Genomic DNA, 15,649 nt, shown 5'->3' on the forward strand with positions numbered 1-15,649 from the left:
AAGATACTGTGTCCTTTGATAGGGATAAGGGTAAAGAAAGGGAGATTGGAGAGCTTGAGGGGGGATATGAGAAAACACAGGCTAATGCGAAGGGAAAAGTGGGATTTAAAATGGAGCCTCCGGCAGCTGCGGGGTTTGAGGAGAGGATGCAGCGTCCTTAAACTGCTGTAGCGCAGAGGTCAAACAAAATGTGGACGCAATAAATCTCTCTTGCCTTCGGGCTTGCTGCTTCTCACAAATGCAGAATCCCTTGTAAAAAGAGAGAGGAAAAAAAGAAAAGCCTCAAAGCTCTTCCCCACCTGAAGAATGATAGTGGCTGGACATGTGCGTTCCATCTTTTAGCATTTACAAGTCAACATGTGAATTATTGGAAGTGTTTCAAGATGAGATGCCCTTGAAATGTTGCACATATACCAGCAGCTTTGTGCAAAAACACTGTTGCTGTTTTCTGACTTTTATGCATGTGACCAGCTTAACTATGTGCTGCCCACATTCATCCGTGTTCTTGCATTTTGAAAACGATGCAAAGATGAGGGAGAGAGAGGAGACAGGCATGTTATGCGAGCACCGCAGTCTGCACATGAAAATGCAAACAGATGGGTGAAAATGATGTGAGCTGAGGACAGCGTATTTAAAATTTCACAGCGCGGATTTAAAAACTGAACTGTTGTTTAACCCCTACAGTGGTGTCTAACCATGCAGATCATTCTAAATGAATTTTTTTATTGGTATCATCTTAATAACAGAGAAATAAACATCAAGAAATCTATAAAAAAAGTCAACAGCATCATGTTTTTCTCTGGACTTCTTACCTCTATAATAGACTGTAGGTAAAAGATGGTGACATCAGACCAGGTCACATGGTTTGTGACCTACTGCTTTAAAGCCGTTTTGGTTGTGGTTGTTTTTTGTGTTGTTGGGTTTGTTTGTTTTTTCTCGGAGGATTAGAGGTGTCAGCTAATTTTACTCAATTTACTTAGCAAGGTGCATTGGCAGACTGGGTAGGTGTATAAACACAGACGTCCTAATTAGTGCTAACAAATAATTAAAAAACAAAAACATTCAGACGGACTTCTCGGATGGTCATATTATCCATAGTATTTCTGGCTAATATGACAGCATAAACATGAATGAGAATCTTGAACAAGCCGAGTTGATGCAGGTCAGACAGTGACCGACCACCTGTGTCTGCATACACCTCTCAATCAAAGCAGCCACACATTTTATCATGCAAAATTTTAAACCTTAATATGATTTACATGAGGTTATTAAAGTTAATTTCTTCTTTAAAGTTGTACATTTAAAGAAGAGAGTCTGGATATCAACTCATTTTTGGACGCAGCCTGGAGTGGTCATTTTGGGAACAGCAGCAGAGTTTGCCATTTGGAGTCACTCTAGATGTCTGAAGTTCAAGTTGTTGACATTAGCCCATTTCAAATGCAGCAGTAGTTGAATATTTGACCATGAAAACCGATCTTGACAGTGTGTCATGCGAGAAAAGATAGTTTCCTCTTTGCCCTACACAGACCTGCTGGTTTCATCTGGCAGTACTTTTGGTCTATTTAGTTGATAACAATATCACAAAACCAAAACCTCAGTAATTCTCACAGATAACAAATGGCTAAGTGACTCTGCCAGACATCAGACCGTAATGGTTAAACAGTCCAGTCATTTGCTTTTCAGTTAAATGTATATAGAAAGAAAAGTGCCTCTATTACAGTCATAATATAATCCACATTGAAAGAGCGCTGGGGTATGCTACCAATTTATCAGAGTTGGCAAGTACAGTATTCATCCATCAAGGAGGAGGACGAGGCTAAATCATCCAGAAAAAGGCTCACCCAGCACTCTCTGCTTCATTAAATCCTTTTAATCAGAGGTTTATTAGACAAGTTGCTTGTAAATAAATTGCTCTGGCAGCTGAACCAAACCTTGTAGTGGAACTAAAGAATGGAAGAAGAGCATTAAGAAAACAAGCCAGATACAAATTCTGCACTATTTCATTTGAGTCACAGCTACAGTATCTTGTAGTTGTCCAAATTCCAGAGTGCACTTTGCTAGCATTTGGTTTGCACAAACACAAAGGCCTCAAACACTAGCTTTCTTTGTATTCACATGTTTTAATCAGACATCGTGAACAAACTCTGCTGGAAAGAAATTTCCTCTCAGTCATTTTGAGTATACAATCCAGAGTTTATTCCAGCACATCTGGCTGTATGTTCAGTTGATGTAAAACACCAGGGTGCTCTGACCCCTTGTATAAGTTAACTGCCTGCTCTGGTAAACTGGAATGTTTGACATCATCCTTTTTCTTTTGCAGCTTACCTGCTCTTATGAGGACAAACCACAACTATTTATTTATATTAACACATTTGAAAAATCTGGTGAAAAAAACAACTGTTTGTGGCAGTCCGATAATAGTTCCATATACCCTTGATTGTATTTTCGGTGACCACTTTAGTCAAAAGTCGATTCTTATTCCATATGACAATGTGTGCCTTGGGCTTCTGCGTATGCTGGAAGCCTAAGGCATACATTCCTGACTTCCATGTACAAACATGAAGCAACAGTAAGACTCGCCATGACAGAAAAGGGAAAAAAGAAAAAACTATCACTGACAAAGAAAAGGGTTACCATGCAGACCTGTGAAGTATTTGCACTTAAATGATCGTGATCAGCAACGATGAGTGTGAGCACCTCTGTAAAAGGCATTTTGCTGATCTGGAGGATTCGCGCGTGTGTTAATATAATTCCACAATCTGTCCAAGGATGAAAAGGAGTAGCTGGGTTAGTGGTGGGTTGCAAAATGGCTTGCAGAGGCAACTGCAACAGAGGGCAGACTAAAGCAACTGAAATGCTGGGTCCTATGTGAAATTTGAGAAATAAGTTTTATCATCTAAGACATCAGTTCATGTGGGCTGGCAGTGTGATCAGCTTTTATCAGCTAATGTACCATGGCCGACCTAAACTAACATTAGGTACAGTTCGTTTTTATGCAGTGTGTTATAATTAGCATCAAGAATAAATGCCTCAATGTTTTACATATTTGATCATAAGTCCATTATTGTCCATAATAACTATTCTGTAATATTTTAAGTACATCCACAAGTGTTTGTGTATTTTCTTTAGCTTGATCAGTGAGCAGCTGGAAGCATCCCGAGAGGACATGAAAACCACATGTTTGACAGGGTGCAAGGATTAAGTGGAAGATTTAATTTAAATCAAACAGCTACACCTGGCAAGGTCTAGAGTCACTTCAAGACTTTGTTGTGCATTTTCACATCCTAATAGCAAGAACGGCCTGTCGGAATGCATCCAGTAAATCTGTCCCCATTCTTATTTTTTGCTTTATCTTTAAATTATAGTCGGTATTTCACAGCAGAAGTCAATGCAGGCAGTTTCAGAGTCATCAGTCAGTGAGATTTAAGACTTGGAACATTAAGAATGATCACACGGTTAAACATTGATGCTTGTATTCCCGAGTGTGTTGGAATAAATTTGTCTAAATGATAGGTTACGTACTGCACAATGTTGCCATGTGCAATCAGACATCTGCAACATATTTTATGCAGAAAAGCAAAAATAAACAAAAGAACCTATGTGGTCACGGAGTAAACTGAACATAATCATACTTAGAGCCACAGTATAAAACAAAGACAGACCAGAACACTAATGCTCATTAAGAAATGCAATCTGTTTGGAGTCAGTGTGAGAACACTGCATTGCACTGTTTTTCAAAAGAAGTTAAGAATTCTTCTGATAAGGAGCCAGAAAAAGATTGCCCTTCAGTGGACCTTTGACACTGACCTCAGCAAGAGCCTCAGACTGTGCTGCTGAATCCAAGTCTAAAAACTTCACTGTTTAGCAACTTTCATTTTATCATTCTCAACAGCTTGAAGTCCTGTAATTATAAAGAATTCTCACTCTTGAGCACGATTTCTGTTGTACAGCATAATTATCTCATTATGATAATGTGCCACAAAGACACAAAGGCACACGACCAGTTTGATAGAAGCACCCCTGCAGCAAACTTAATTAAAACTGAGAAAATGCCACAATGTAAACTCAGTAAATTGCAAATTCTAATTTCCAGCTCTGCCATGGATATGTAACATAAGATGGAGATGAATCCAGTCTAAGGCAACAGAAGCACAAGACATAAAGACAAGGAGCGGGTGATGTGTACTTCAGCAGGACCACAATCGTCCACTGACTGAACACAGGAAGGGAACAGCTCATAGCTGCGGTTGCCTCTTTAAAAGGAAGAGCCAGTGGAGACGGGGGCCTGTTGATGGAAAAGCCTAGACATGCAATCATTTTAACTTTCCTGGCCCGAGCTTCCTACCCCTCCCTCGAGATTCAGAGCTTTGTTTGTGAAAGCCGAGGTGAAGAGCATGTTCAGACTAGAGTGTTTCTTCAGCTTTCAAGCCCTGTCAGCATCATACGGTAAATCGTGCACACTGCTGAATATTAAACAGACAGGATGCCTTTTTCTGATGTGTTAAAATGCTAGAGGAAATAAAAGAAGGTAGATTGAGGTATAATCACAACGTGTCGAATCACGTTGCAGCAAAGCACTGTTGACACGAGAGCCAAAACATTGGGTGTCCTTTTTTTCTTTTTTTACCTATTATGACTCCAGCTCTGGGCTGGGATGGCAAATACCTCAGTCAGTGTTTGTGGAACAGCAACTTTAATGGACAACTTTATCAGTGGACAAGTCGCAGGTTGACCTAAAGGCCATATGCAGCGGGAAGATTTATGTTTGGCCTCGACACTCTGGGCTTTTAGAGCAAGAAAGCACAGCTGCAGCAGAGCCACCCCTCAGCAGCTGTAACTCATCTGCATCTGGATGAGAAATCATAGTTACAGTCCTCATGGTATAAACCATGTCAGCTACGGCAAGTTACTCTGACTGAAAAGAAGGGCTTGTTCAGAACAAAATGTATGATTTTTATAAACTTAACATCAACTGGAAACTATCTTTTAGAAATTAGATGATGCTGTGACTGTCAGTTTAGGCCCTGTACTCATTATTGTTTTTCTAAAAGAGATCAAGGATCCACTTTTAAATGACTCATCATTTCCATAAGTTCATTTTCTAACCCCTCCATTTCTGGCTGCCATAGCTTCTCCCCAAACGCAGTGTGTTATGAGTGCTTCCATATTAGCCAAGGAAAATCCATAAACTATCCCCTTTTTTTTTCGTTACTCACATCTGCCAAGTACATCACAAAGTAGCTTTCCCAGGTTTTCTCCTGGTGGTTGGTGCGCGTCATGACTTATGAGAAAGGATGTCGGGTTATCTGGCCTATGTCTGGTGAATGATACTAAATGATAGCAGCAGTAGACACGTGAGTCATGTTGAAAAGATCCAGACTCCATGTTTTAAACCAGGAGAGGAAACCGTCTGCCCTGTTAGCTGACTAGTGGAAAGTACAGATCTAGAAGTAGAAAGGGAGCATGCCTTTTCACCGATGTCACAGTCAAACCGTGGCGTCTGTGGAAAAGTGCAGAACCTGCAACGAATTAGCTGAAAGGAGGGGAAAAAGTGACCCCCCCCCCCCTCCCCCCGACTTCCCCCCTCTTCCTCGGGGCTTGCGGTGGGGTAGTAAAGACCACTCTAAAAACCACACTTCTCTTCCAGTAAATTTCAAATTCTCCCAACACGCAGTGTTTGAAAACTCTCAAACCTGCGCAGGAAAAATTGCTCCCCAGCTCTGTGGCCAACAGCTCTGCCAGACATCCCTGGTTTTATGTCTCTGTATTGAAATGCACTGACGGTACACACAAATTACCTCCAATACCTTTGAGATAACATTTACCTGAATGGAAATTCAACAGAAGCTTGTCTGAGACTTCACGTCAAACTGAATCAGTTAGAAAGAGTTTCTAGTTTGATCTTGTGAAACTGAATACAAGAATGTTTCATTTGAAAAACAGACAAAGTTTTAATTCCAGATATTGAGATCCATTGTTCAAATAGTTCCAAGAAAATGAAGAAAAATGTTCCATGTGAAGTATTGCTTCTCATTTTGGAAGACCACCACCACAGTGTGGGATATAACTGGCTGTTGAGAGGCAGGAAATTTTATTTTTGCACTATGTGTGTTGTTAGTGTCGTCAAATACTTTGTGGTCGATTGAACAGCAACATCTGAGAAAACATACCTTCGGGGTGTGTTTGCTAGTTGGAGTGTTGATCCCCTGTGTGCACAGTTGGTTAGGAGAAACAATCTATGGGTGATGGCTGTTGTACCTCGAGGTCATTTGTACTAGCCTATCATGTCTGGCTGAGTGTGCCTCTTTTTTAAATGTAACTGATGTAACTATGGAAAAAATACCAGATTAAGTTCAAAGTGCCCAAATTATGTTTTGGGTTTTTTTTTGCCATCTTTAAAGTGGGGCTTCAGAGCTTTCTTCCATTACTAAATCTGGGATTTAAATAATCTCGGGACAGCGAAACAATGGATGTGCAGATGCCATTTTTCTTTTGCTAAAAATATCTCAGTCATCAGCAAAGCAAACCAACTGTTAGCACATTACTTGGCTAATGTTGCTAACATTACCATTAGATTTCATTGTGTGGATTTTTATTTTTATTTTAAATAATCAGAATTGTGGAAAATTGAAGGCTGATTTGAAAACAAAGTAATTTAATAATTCTCTAAAGGATACAGATGAAAGTAGATGACAATGCTACTAATTTAAGAAACAGTAGCACCACTCACTGATTATATTGTACACTGTGTAATTTAATAATTTTTTAAGAAGTCTTTGATGCTAGTTGAAACATGCATGGTTAAACTGCAGTTTTGTCATAGCCCTAACTATGCTCATAAACTCAAAGACTAGAGTTACGACACATAACCAATGTTGCCTTGACAGAGACAGGAGAGGATTACATTATACCAAAATCAGTAAAGTAAAGTAAGGATGCTATTGCAAAAAACCCCTGGGATTTCTTTTATATTTTTATTTTTTAAAAACTCTGTTCTTTTGAACCACAAGAACACATAACATAGATCTGCACCTGCTTTCATATTGTATATATGTAGTTCCAGCAGTCATTTGTGATAAAATATATAACTAAAGTAATATCAGCTGGTAGGAAAGAAAACAGCAGCAGTAGTACAGTGTAAAGGGGGTCATTCCACACCATTGTCTGAGATATTACCCAAATCACTGCTTCCCATCCTTGTGAGATTAGATGTAATGAGCTTAAGAGTGTCTGATTACACGGTGCATTTGTACAGAATCCAAGTCCGATTTCAAAGGTCCCAATGTTGATGGTGGATTGTTGAAGAGTTAAGCAATACTCATATTCTCAAGCTATCATTAACTTGCGTTGATCTTGTAAGGAGAATCTCAACATATCTCACAGATATGTTGAGGGTCTCTTCATTTCGTCACAGAAGGTTCGGCTGCTGGACTGCACTGATAGCCATGACTGATCTATTATTAATGGAATTCCCGAAAAATGTTTTTGTTTTTAATTACTTGATTTATCATTTTATTGAATTCTTTGACCATTTTTTTATTAACCAAGTTGAAAATCTATAGTGATTTTTTTTTTTTACTGCCTTCAGATATTCATCTCTACATGACTTCTGAAGAATGTTACTTCACATAGAATCAAATGTTGGTACATATGGAACAATGTTTTTCTATTTGATCCTCAAATGTCATCATAGGTGTCAAATTTTCATACTGATCTGACTATAACAAATATAGAGATCATAAAACTGTTTCATGTAAATGCCATGAGATGTTCATTAAAGAGCATCTCAATGTGTACTTCACATAATAAGCCACGTTTTACTTTAGTTTATTGGCATATTTCAGTCTTCCTGTACATCTGTGATGACAAATACATGTGTGGAAAATATATTGAGAACTACAGAAAAGCTGAAAGAATGCGTGAAGTGCCACTCTGATTTGCGTTTGAGTCACCTCTTTGCAACTTCCTGCATCCTGCAGCTGGGTAACCTGACTTACCTGCTGTCTAAAGCTTAGAGCTGCCACCTGCTGTTCGTATCAGGAACAGGTAAAGGTTTCAGAGCGTCTGCAGACCTGAAAGACCTGGGCTCATGTTTACAGAACGTGCCAGATGTCTGTTGAAGCCAGACAAACCACATCTACATTTCTTTCTCTTTTTTCTGACCAGAACTCTTTTTTTTATATTATTTATTAATATTTGGGGGGATTTTTAAGAATAACAGTTGGTATTTAGCTGGCAGCATGGTGCATTATTATTGAATAAACAGTTGTTTGTTAACTCATAAAGCAATCTCTGAACTAAATTGAATAATTGGCTTTATGGGAGAAACTCATAGGTGGCTGCAGGTTTTTCTCTTTTGAAAAAGAGTCAAATTTCTGAGACGCTGCTTCTGGAGGAAATGATCTCATGTCTAACTGCTGGAGACTTTACCCCGACAGCGAATCACGTTTTCCAGACCCTTTTTTCCCCTCTTACAGTGTGTGCAGAATATGGTGGAAACCTTGTTTGTACATTTAGAAGTACTTTGTGTACACATTGAGCCATCCTGACCTTATGAGCAATGAATATCAGGATAGGCCACAGCGTACGGTTAGGTGTTTCAAAACCAAGATTTTTTTTCCCACTGCAATCTTCATTATTAAAATGCTTTGTTAAAAGAGGATATCTTCAATTCAGCAATTTCTCTACAGCGTCCTATTATAAAACAAGAGCTGTTCTTCAGTGGTTTTGTTTTGTATTCAACTGACACAAATTCCACCTTCCAGGAGATGACATGGACTGCACGGCAGACGGCCAGGTGTACACAAACAGGGACATCTGGAAGCCAGAGCCATGCCGGATCTGTGTTTGTGACAACGGGCAGGTCCTGTGCGATGAAATTCAGTGTGACGATCTGAGTAACTGTGAGAAGATGTACATCCCAGATGGCGAGTGCTGCCCCGTGTGTCAGACTGACTCATCAAGCAGCGGTGGGACGGGGAGTTTTGGTGAGCCTGAACCTTTTGTCTGTGTTTGTGGAATTGAAGAAGAATGTTTTTTATTTAATCTGGTTGGTAGAAGACACGGTGATTCAAAGAAAGGCCTTCTCAGATCTTTATCACGCTTTAACACAAATTTAATCCCAAAGAGAGGGCAAGAAATTAAACAGCATCGATTAAATAAACCTTCCCTACCATGTAGTTCAAAGCTTTCAGAAATAAAAGCTATAACAGCAGATTGTTTGGGTTTTTTAGTTTTGACAGGCTGCCAAATAATCTACTGAGATGATGTATGAATTACTGCTGCCAGCAGCCTGCTGCACATCAGTAGCCTCACACTAAGAATGACTGACAACCGATTAATTGTTTTACTCGTCTATTTTGCTTTTGACTGACCTGCGTGTTTATCCCATAATGATTAATGAATTTCTTTGGAGCTGTTTCAGTATATGCTGCCTACTGAGTTGTTACACTGATGATTTGTCTGCATATTCCTTACATGTTTCTTCCTTACAATTTTTCTATGTTTCCTCCTATAGATGGGGGTAGAATTTACAAGGTAGGCCAGTTTTGTGATCCTATACTTTATGTTCGCTCTGACTTCCACTGTCATGTCGTGTGAGTCTGAAAGTTGTTGTCACTTCTTATTGTTTGCGCAGGGTCAGAAGGGAGAACCTGGAGATGTTCCAGTTGTGAGTGTTTCCTACATTTAAACCTGCTTAACTGACAATTTTAAATCCAAAAACGTAGCAGGATGAAACTGATGTGTTTGATGATTTCCCTGCAGGTGACTGGTATCAGAGGCCGCCCTGGACCTATGGTGAGCATCTTTTTTTCTTTCTTTACCGGCAGGATTTACCAAAAAGAACATTGCTAATGTTCATCCACCACAGTTGACACTAGATGGCATGAGAGGACAGCCGCATCCTGCATAACTTCACCTTAGAAGGAGGTCTACACAGCAGGATAGGCCTCCAGTCAGCTGGGTCACGGTGGCAATTCAAGCCGTGCCAAGCGTGCTCATTGTTTTGATGTTACTGCAGAAGTGTCAGGGTCAGATTTTTTTTATTGATTCTTCTTGTCTATTCTGACAGGGACCTCCCGGCTCACCAGGAGAAAGAGGATCACACGGACCCAAAGGAAGGCCTGTAGGTCACATCAACAAGCATTCACAGACAACTTAAGAACAGAATATAAAAAGCATGAAGATAGGAAGATAGAAAATCTGACCTTTTCCTGTTACCAGAGCATCACATCCTTCCTCATTTTTTTCTGGCAGGACCTTTAGAGAACACGTGGGTTTGCACAAAATAACAAACCACAGTAGTATTTATTACCTTAATCAAGACAACGCCATCACTTTATTGTGTCTTTCTCCATTAGACTACGGCAACACTAACAATATTTATCATCTTGCATCATATGCAAGCTATAAATAAGGACGTCATGTCTGTATTATCGGTTTGAAACACCCACTTCGCTATAATTCACATGACATTTGAGCTTTTTCATTACTGGGTCATGAGAATGGATCCTCACTAACTCACTCAGCTTAAAGCCCATTCGGTTCAAGGACAAGTGACTAACGGTCAAAAAGTGATGTAATGTGGAAATTTGATCTATGATGTGCTTAGCAAGCAAAGACGTGGCAGCATGATGAATGAATGTGCTCTGCTTGGTGGAGTTTCAGCAGAGTTGAGGGCAGCATTTTGCTGGTGATTTATTAATACATAACCAATGGTTTTCCTGTTGCACACACTTTACAGCTCGCAGTTCATAAACAAATGAAAATTAAGTTTAGGTACATCTGTTTTATTATTTTCTTATTGAAGTCAGTGACATGTTCTAGAACACCTTCTGGCTTTACTAACTAATTGATTGGTCTTCATTTGCATCTTTACAATAAAATCCAAATAAGAGCTGAAACCCACTGCTGAAAGGAATAAATCAATATGTGTGTAAATCAGTGTGAGCAGTTTTAAAAATACCTTTTAAAAAGTAAATTAAACTCTCTCTCTCGTTTACTCTCCAGGGAATACGGGGCCCTCAGGGCTTTGACGGCGAGCCTGGCATACCAGGTCAGCCTGGTGAACCAGGACCTCCAGGGCATCCATCACACCCAGGGGTGAGCCAATAAACAGAAACACTAGAGTTTAAACTGCAGGCATCCGTGTCAAGCCTTACATGGTAAGCTAACCTGCAGTGTTTTACCTGCAGGGCCTGGGAGCCCAGATGGCTGGAGTGACTGACTCAAAAACAGGACCCATGGCCATGTTGAGTGGCTCCAGGGTAAGAGCATGACAGCACTAATATGGACCGACCTTAACTGGATGTTTAATTAAATCCTTCAGCTGAAAAGCACCAAACTGACGCACCTATTTATCTCAAGAAATTAGCTTTGTTCCTGAGTGGATAACTTTTTTTCCCCACTTGAAGCTTTGGCAGAAAACTTTGGCACCAGTCTAGAACAGGTGTTCTCATTTCTTGGAGTTTCCCTAATACGTCTAGTACTTAATTAAATAAAGCTCCAAGCTCCAATAAAGCTCCTATGTTTTGCTAATTATGGATAAAATATAATTAAATAATGGTGTTATATTTTCATTAACTCTATTACTTTGCAGTTCCACATCTTCTGTGAGTTCCTTCGTCTTTTCTGTCTCACTCTGTATCTCCCTCTTGTTCAGTCTTTGGCAGTTTCTAAAAGAAAAATGAAAAGAGCCACTTTTGAAATTTCTTTTCACTTTGGGTTTGCAGCCTGTCCAAACAATGTGACCTGCAGGAATTAAGATATGAAAAGATGTGGTTAAAATGCATGTCTTTGTCATTGAATTATGAAATAGTGCCTCTTCAAAGTCATTAAAAGGTTTAATTAAATAAACCTTATGGCAAAAAGTTGATCATTAGTCACTTTATTCAGCGTTTCCAGACATGCATATGGTGCATATTTTATTAAGCACTTTGACTGTTCACCGTTGCATTTACGCCAATACTGAAAGGTCAGAGTTCACATATTGTCTTTGTATCATTTAAAGTCCGCCCCATGTCAGTTTGTCGTTTTGCTGTAATGCTCCACTTTGATCCCAATAATAGGAGAAGACAACAAGCTAATGCTACTGTTACTTACTTGTGGATTAGGGCTAATTTATGTTGATGCATTGGGGTCAGTTTCCTTCTGCAGCAACGACATCAAGAGAAGCAATAGGGATGCCATTCACTTCCATAACGTCCACTATGGATTCTGTCTTATTTGCAGAGAGAATAAAGTCATGAGAACAACCATAACAGCAAGATACTGAACCCCAAGTTGCTCTGCATTCGTTGCAGTATGAATGTGTGTGAATGTCAGATAGTAAGCATATAGAAAAGAAGCGCTTGTATCAATGCCTGAATGAGGCATGTTGTATAAAGTGCTTTGAGTGCTAGAGTGGAGTAGAAAAACATTCCATAAGAAGCAATCCATTTATTAACAGCTCAAACACAAACAGAAGCGCACTTTGATCTTCACATACGCTTACCTCCAGACAGGCTTCAACAAATACAACACTAAGTAGACCTGTCTGCAAAACTTTGCACTGCACCAGTGCAATGCGATGGTGGAGCTTTGATTTACTTCACATTTCGGGTGCAGTTGACTAGTCAGCAGCTGATTAAACATGTTAAACGTTGATGATGAAGAAACACGGTGAGCACAGAACTGGAGCTGGTCCTCTCTGAGTCTTCATGTCAGCAGCATGTTGCGCCCTCCCCCGTTTTCCCACAGTGCATCCTGGCGTTCTCTCTTCCTCACCAGCAGCACCTCCTGTTTCCTCCTCCTCTGCAGGCACCTCCGCTGCTTCTGTGTCTCCTGATCCTGAATGTTTAAAATCCAGTAATGCACCCTGCCTCAGGTTGTTTCCAGTACTCTCTCGCCTCACTCTCTGCAGGTGTTCACCACCCCCTCCCAGGAGCAGCCCACGAGCTTTGCCGTGTCAGAAACACTCAGAAACAATCAGAAACAATCTTGCCCTTATCAACCTCACTCAGCGAGTCCCTTTTCCCCGCTTTTCCCCTGCTCTGCTTACTAACCCCACACCTCCAGGTCTGTTGTTCGCTTCCTCAGTGAAGGGCTCAGGGAAGAAATCCCAGCCTCCTGGAACATCCCATGCCTGCGTGTGAGCAAACAGGAAGTCAGTTGGCGGGAATCTCATTTGAGCATGCTCTCTGTGGACTGTCTGCGCCTTCACTCTGTGAAAAAGATTTAAAAAAAAAAAAAAGTCCAAATATGTGGAGCAAATTGAACTGGGCTTTCTTCTAAATATTGTTCTTAACTAAGCTTTTCAATAACTGCAGATATTTTTAGAAAAAGTATGAATCGATGGCCGAAGGAGTAAAACCTCCTGACTAGAAAGCCTCCCAGTAACTTCAAATGGTTTTGAGATGAGCCCCTGTTCTTTATTGTGATACAAGTTATAATTTATTATCTAATTATAATCTTTTATCTAATGTTATTACCCAATTCATATGTAAGTTAATAAACAAAGTAAATTAAGTACTACTTCCCAAAACATTATGCTAATTAAACATAAAGATTACAACTTTATGAGGTTTCACACATTTTTGTGTTTCCTGAACAGTTAATGAAACAAATCTATTTCATTATTTTATATCTTTGTTATTTTTTTATTGTATTTCTTAACACTTAATGTCTGTTAGATATTTGTCTTGTTTAACTTTCATTTTCTTAAGTGTTGCAAATACCTAAATAAATAATGACAATAAAAATGAGTGTGTGCTTGTGTCTCCTAATTTGCATTTGGTCATTTAGATGAGTTAGCAGGATATATATGTAAATGATATTTAGATCTGCAGTAAGTAAATTATATAGAAGACTTTACAGCAGCATGATCTCGCTATAGAAACAGCTACTGTTTCTGTGCACACCCACAGAGTGTCTACTATCACATAGGTGTCATAAGTATCTCTGTGAATGGAAGTAATTCACTTGATTTTTAACTGCTGCAACAAAAAAGACGAACATAAATAGATATATTAACTTAATAGTTTTTGAATAAAACACATTTAACTGATCTGACGTTGTCTTTGTTTCAGGGAGAGAACGGAGCAAGAGGACCTCCTGGGCCGAATGGATCACCTGTAAGTTTGCAACATTTTTATTAATACTGGAGTGGCATTTTATTATTTAGTAGTTCTTCCTGTTTTGAATGTTTTATCCTTCATTTTAAGGGTCAAGCTGGACCACAAGGATCTCCTGGAGATGTTGGTGATCCTGGACATATGGTACTCTAACTTCAAGCATGCATTTTCTCTGTTCCTATATTTTCATTTACTTAATGTTATTTGATTTTTTTGTTTTTGGTAAGCTGCTCATTAGAGAAAATTTTGCTGTCAGAATGATGGGCTGTTGCTGAGTGTTTGCAATCTGTGTTTGTCAGGGTTCACCAGGGCAGAGAGGACCTGAGGGCCCTCCGGGGAAGCCAGGTGAAGATGTAAGTTAGCTTTGAGATGTTTGTCTGCCTCGACTTGTGAAACTTTAGAGAATTAAAAAAAACAAAAACAAAAAAACGATTGTACTTTATTACGGAAATTGATCATTTCAGTAGAAGGGGGCAAGGTGAGTGGCCACCATTTATACAAAAGGTGGCTTAAAAGAAAGAGGAAAGGAAATAAACTGGCGATGACAGAGAATGAACTGAGAATCTGCAGGAAGACTGATAAGGATCATTTGGAATTGAATCATGCAAAGTGCACAAATTAAAATGTGGAGTTGGAAATGAATAATATGGTTCCCCTGTAAAGGTATACATGCTTTGATAAATTACAAAATAATAAAATCTGTTACTTTAGATGTTTATAGGTCTTACACGGTACACCTCAAGCACATTAGAAGCACCAACAGAAACACAGAACCCAACATAGAAAGACGTTTTACAGTCTAATGTGAAAATGTCATTTCCCCACACAGGGAGAATCAGGCAAAGCAGGAAATAGTGGAGAAGTTGGATTCCCTGGATCAGCAGTAAGCTTTAAATTAATAAAAATTAAATCCTGTGCTTTTTAAAATGATTATTATTAGAAAAAACTAATAATGTTCTACTGTGGTTTTAGGGGCCTAGAGGATTTCCTGGAACACCTGGGCCTCCAGGCCTGAAGGGTCACAGAGTGAGTAATCCTTGTTAGAAGCACTTTAAAACAAGTACCAGTGGTATGATGATGAAGTGAACTGACTTCACTTTGCTTTAAACTCTGTCATTCACTTTCTCCATGTTTCCTTAAGAGTAAAGTCAGTGTGCTTAGCCCAGCTCTGCATACACAACATAAAACAGTATGTGAGTCTTTTTCTATCTTATTAACAGGGCCACAGTGGACCTCTTGGACCAAAAGGTGAAACTGGAGCTGTTGGATCCAAGGTATAACTGATGTCAAATCGACGGTCTGTCAGTTTGTGCCACTGGTGGATTAGATGGTTCCCATTAAACACTTTGTTTTGTGTCTTTTTGCAGGGTGCCACAGGGCCCAGCGGTCCAATGGGAGCACCTGGACCTATGGTAAGCTATTCTTAAAGTTTCTGTTGCTTGTTTTTACAGTCTCCACAGAGCCAGTAAATGCTCAGAAACCAAGTGACAGTAACAAATTGCCTGGAGCAGCCCCGTGCAGATGATGCAGTTTATTAT

General features: G+C 39.6%; 1 protein-coding gene across 1 annotated transcript in view; it reads left to right on the plus strand.

The window, feature by feature from the left end:
- Positions 1-15,649, plus strand: part of col5a2a (collagen, type V, alpha 2a) — a 41,798-nt gene that overhangs the window by 11,623 nt on the left and 14,526 nt on the right. The window contains exons 2-15 of the mRNA XM_086265604.1: positions 8,766-8,987; positions 9,518-9,537; positions 9,638-9,670; positions 9,766-9,798; positions 10,073-10,126; positions 11,011-11,103; positions 11,196-11,267; positions 14,067-14,111; positions 14,202-14,255; positions 14,411-14,464; positions 14,941-14,994; positions 15,084-15,137; positions 15,332-15,385; positions 15,479-15,523. Coding sequence (XP_086121730.1) covers positions 8,766-8,987; positions 9,518-9,537; positions 9,638-9,670; positions 9,766-9,798; positions 10,073-10,126; positions 11,011-11,103; positions 11,196-11,267; positions 14,067-14,111; positions 14,202-14,255; positions 14,411-14,464; positions 14,941-14,994; positions 15,084-15,137; positions 15,332-15,385; positions 15,479-15,523 — 887 coding nt within the window. The remainder of the gene's footprint in view (positions 1-8,765; positions 8,988-9,517; positions 9,538-9,637; positions 9,671-9,765; positions 9,799-10,072; positions 10,127-11,010; positions 11,104-11,195; positions 11,268-14,066; positions 14,112-14,201; positions 14,256-14,410; positions 14,465-14,940; positions 14,995-15,083; positions 15,138-15,331; positions 15,386-15,478; positions 15,524-15,649) is intronic.

This window comes from Aulonocara sp. 'chitande type north' Nkhata Bay, linkage group LG16 (genome assembly GCF_057382095.1).
Source record: "Aulonocara sp. 'chitande type north' Nkhata Bay isolate Kocher_YH1m ecotype deep benthic linkage group LG16, A_spYH_male_GT1.1, whole genome shotgun sequence".
Classification (NCBI taxonomy): domain Eukaryota; kingdom Metazoa; phylum Chordata; class Actinopteri; order Cichliformes; family Cichlidae; genus Aulonocara; species Aulonocara sp. 'chitande type north' Nkhata Bay.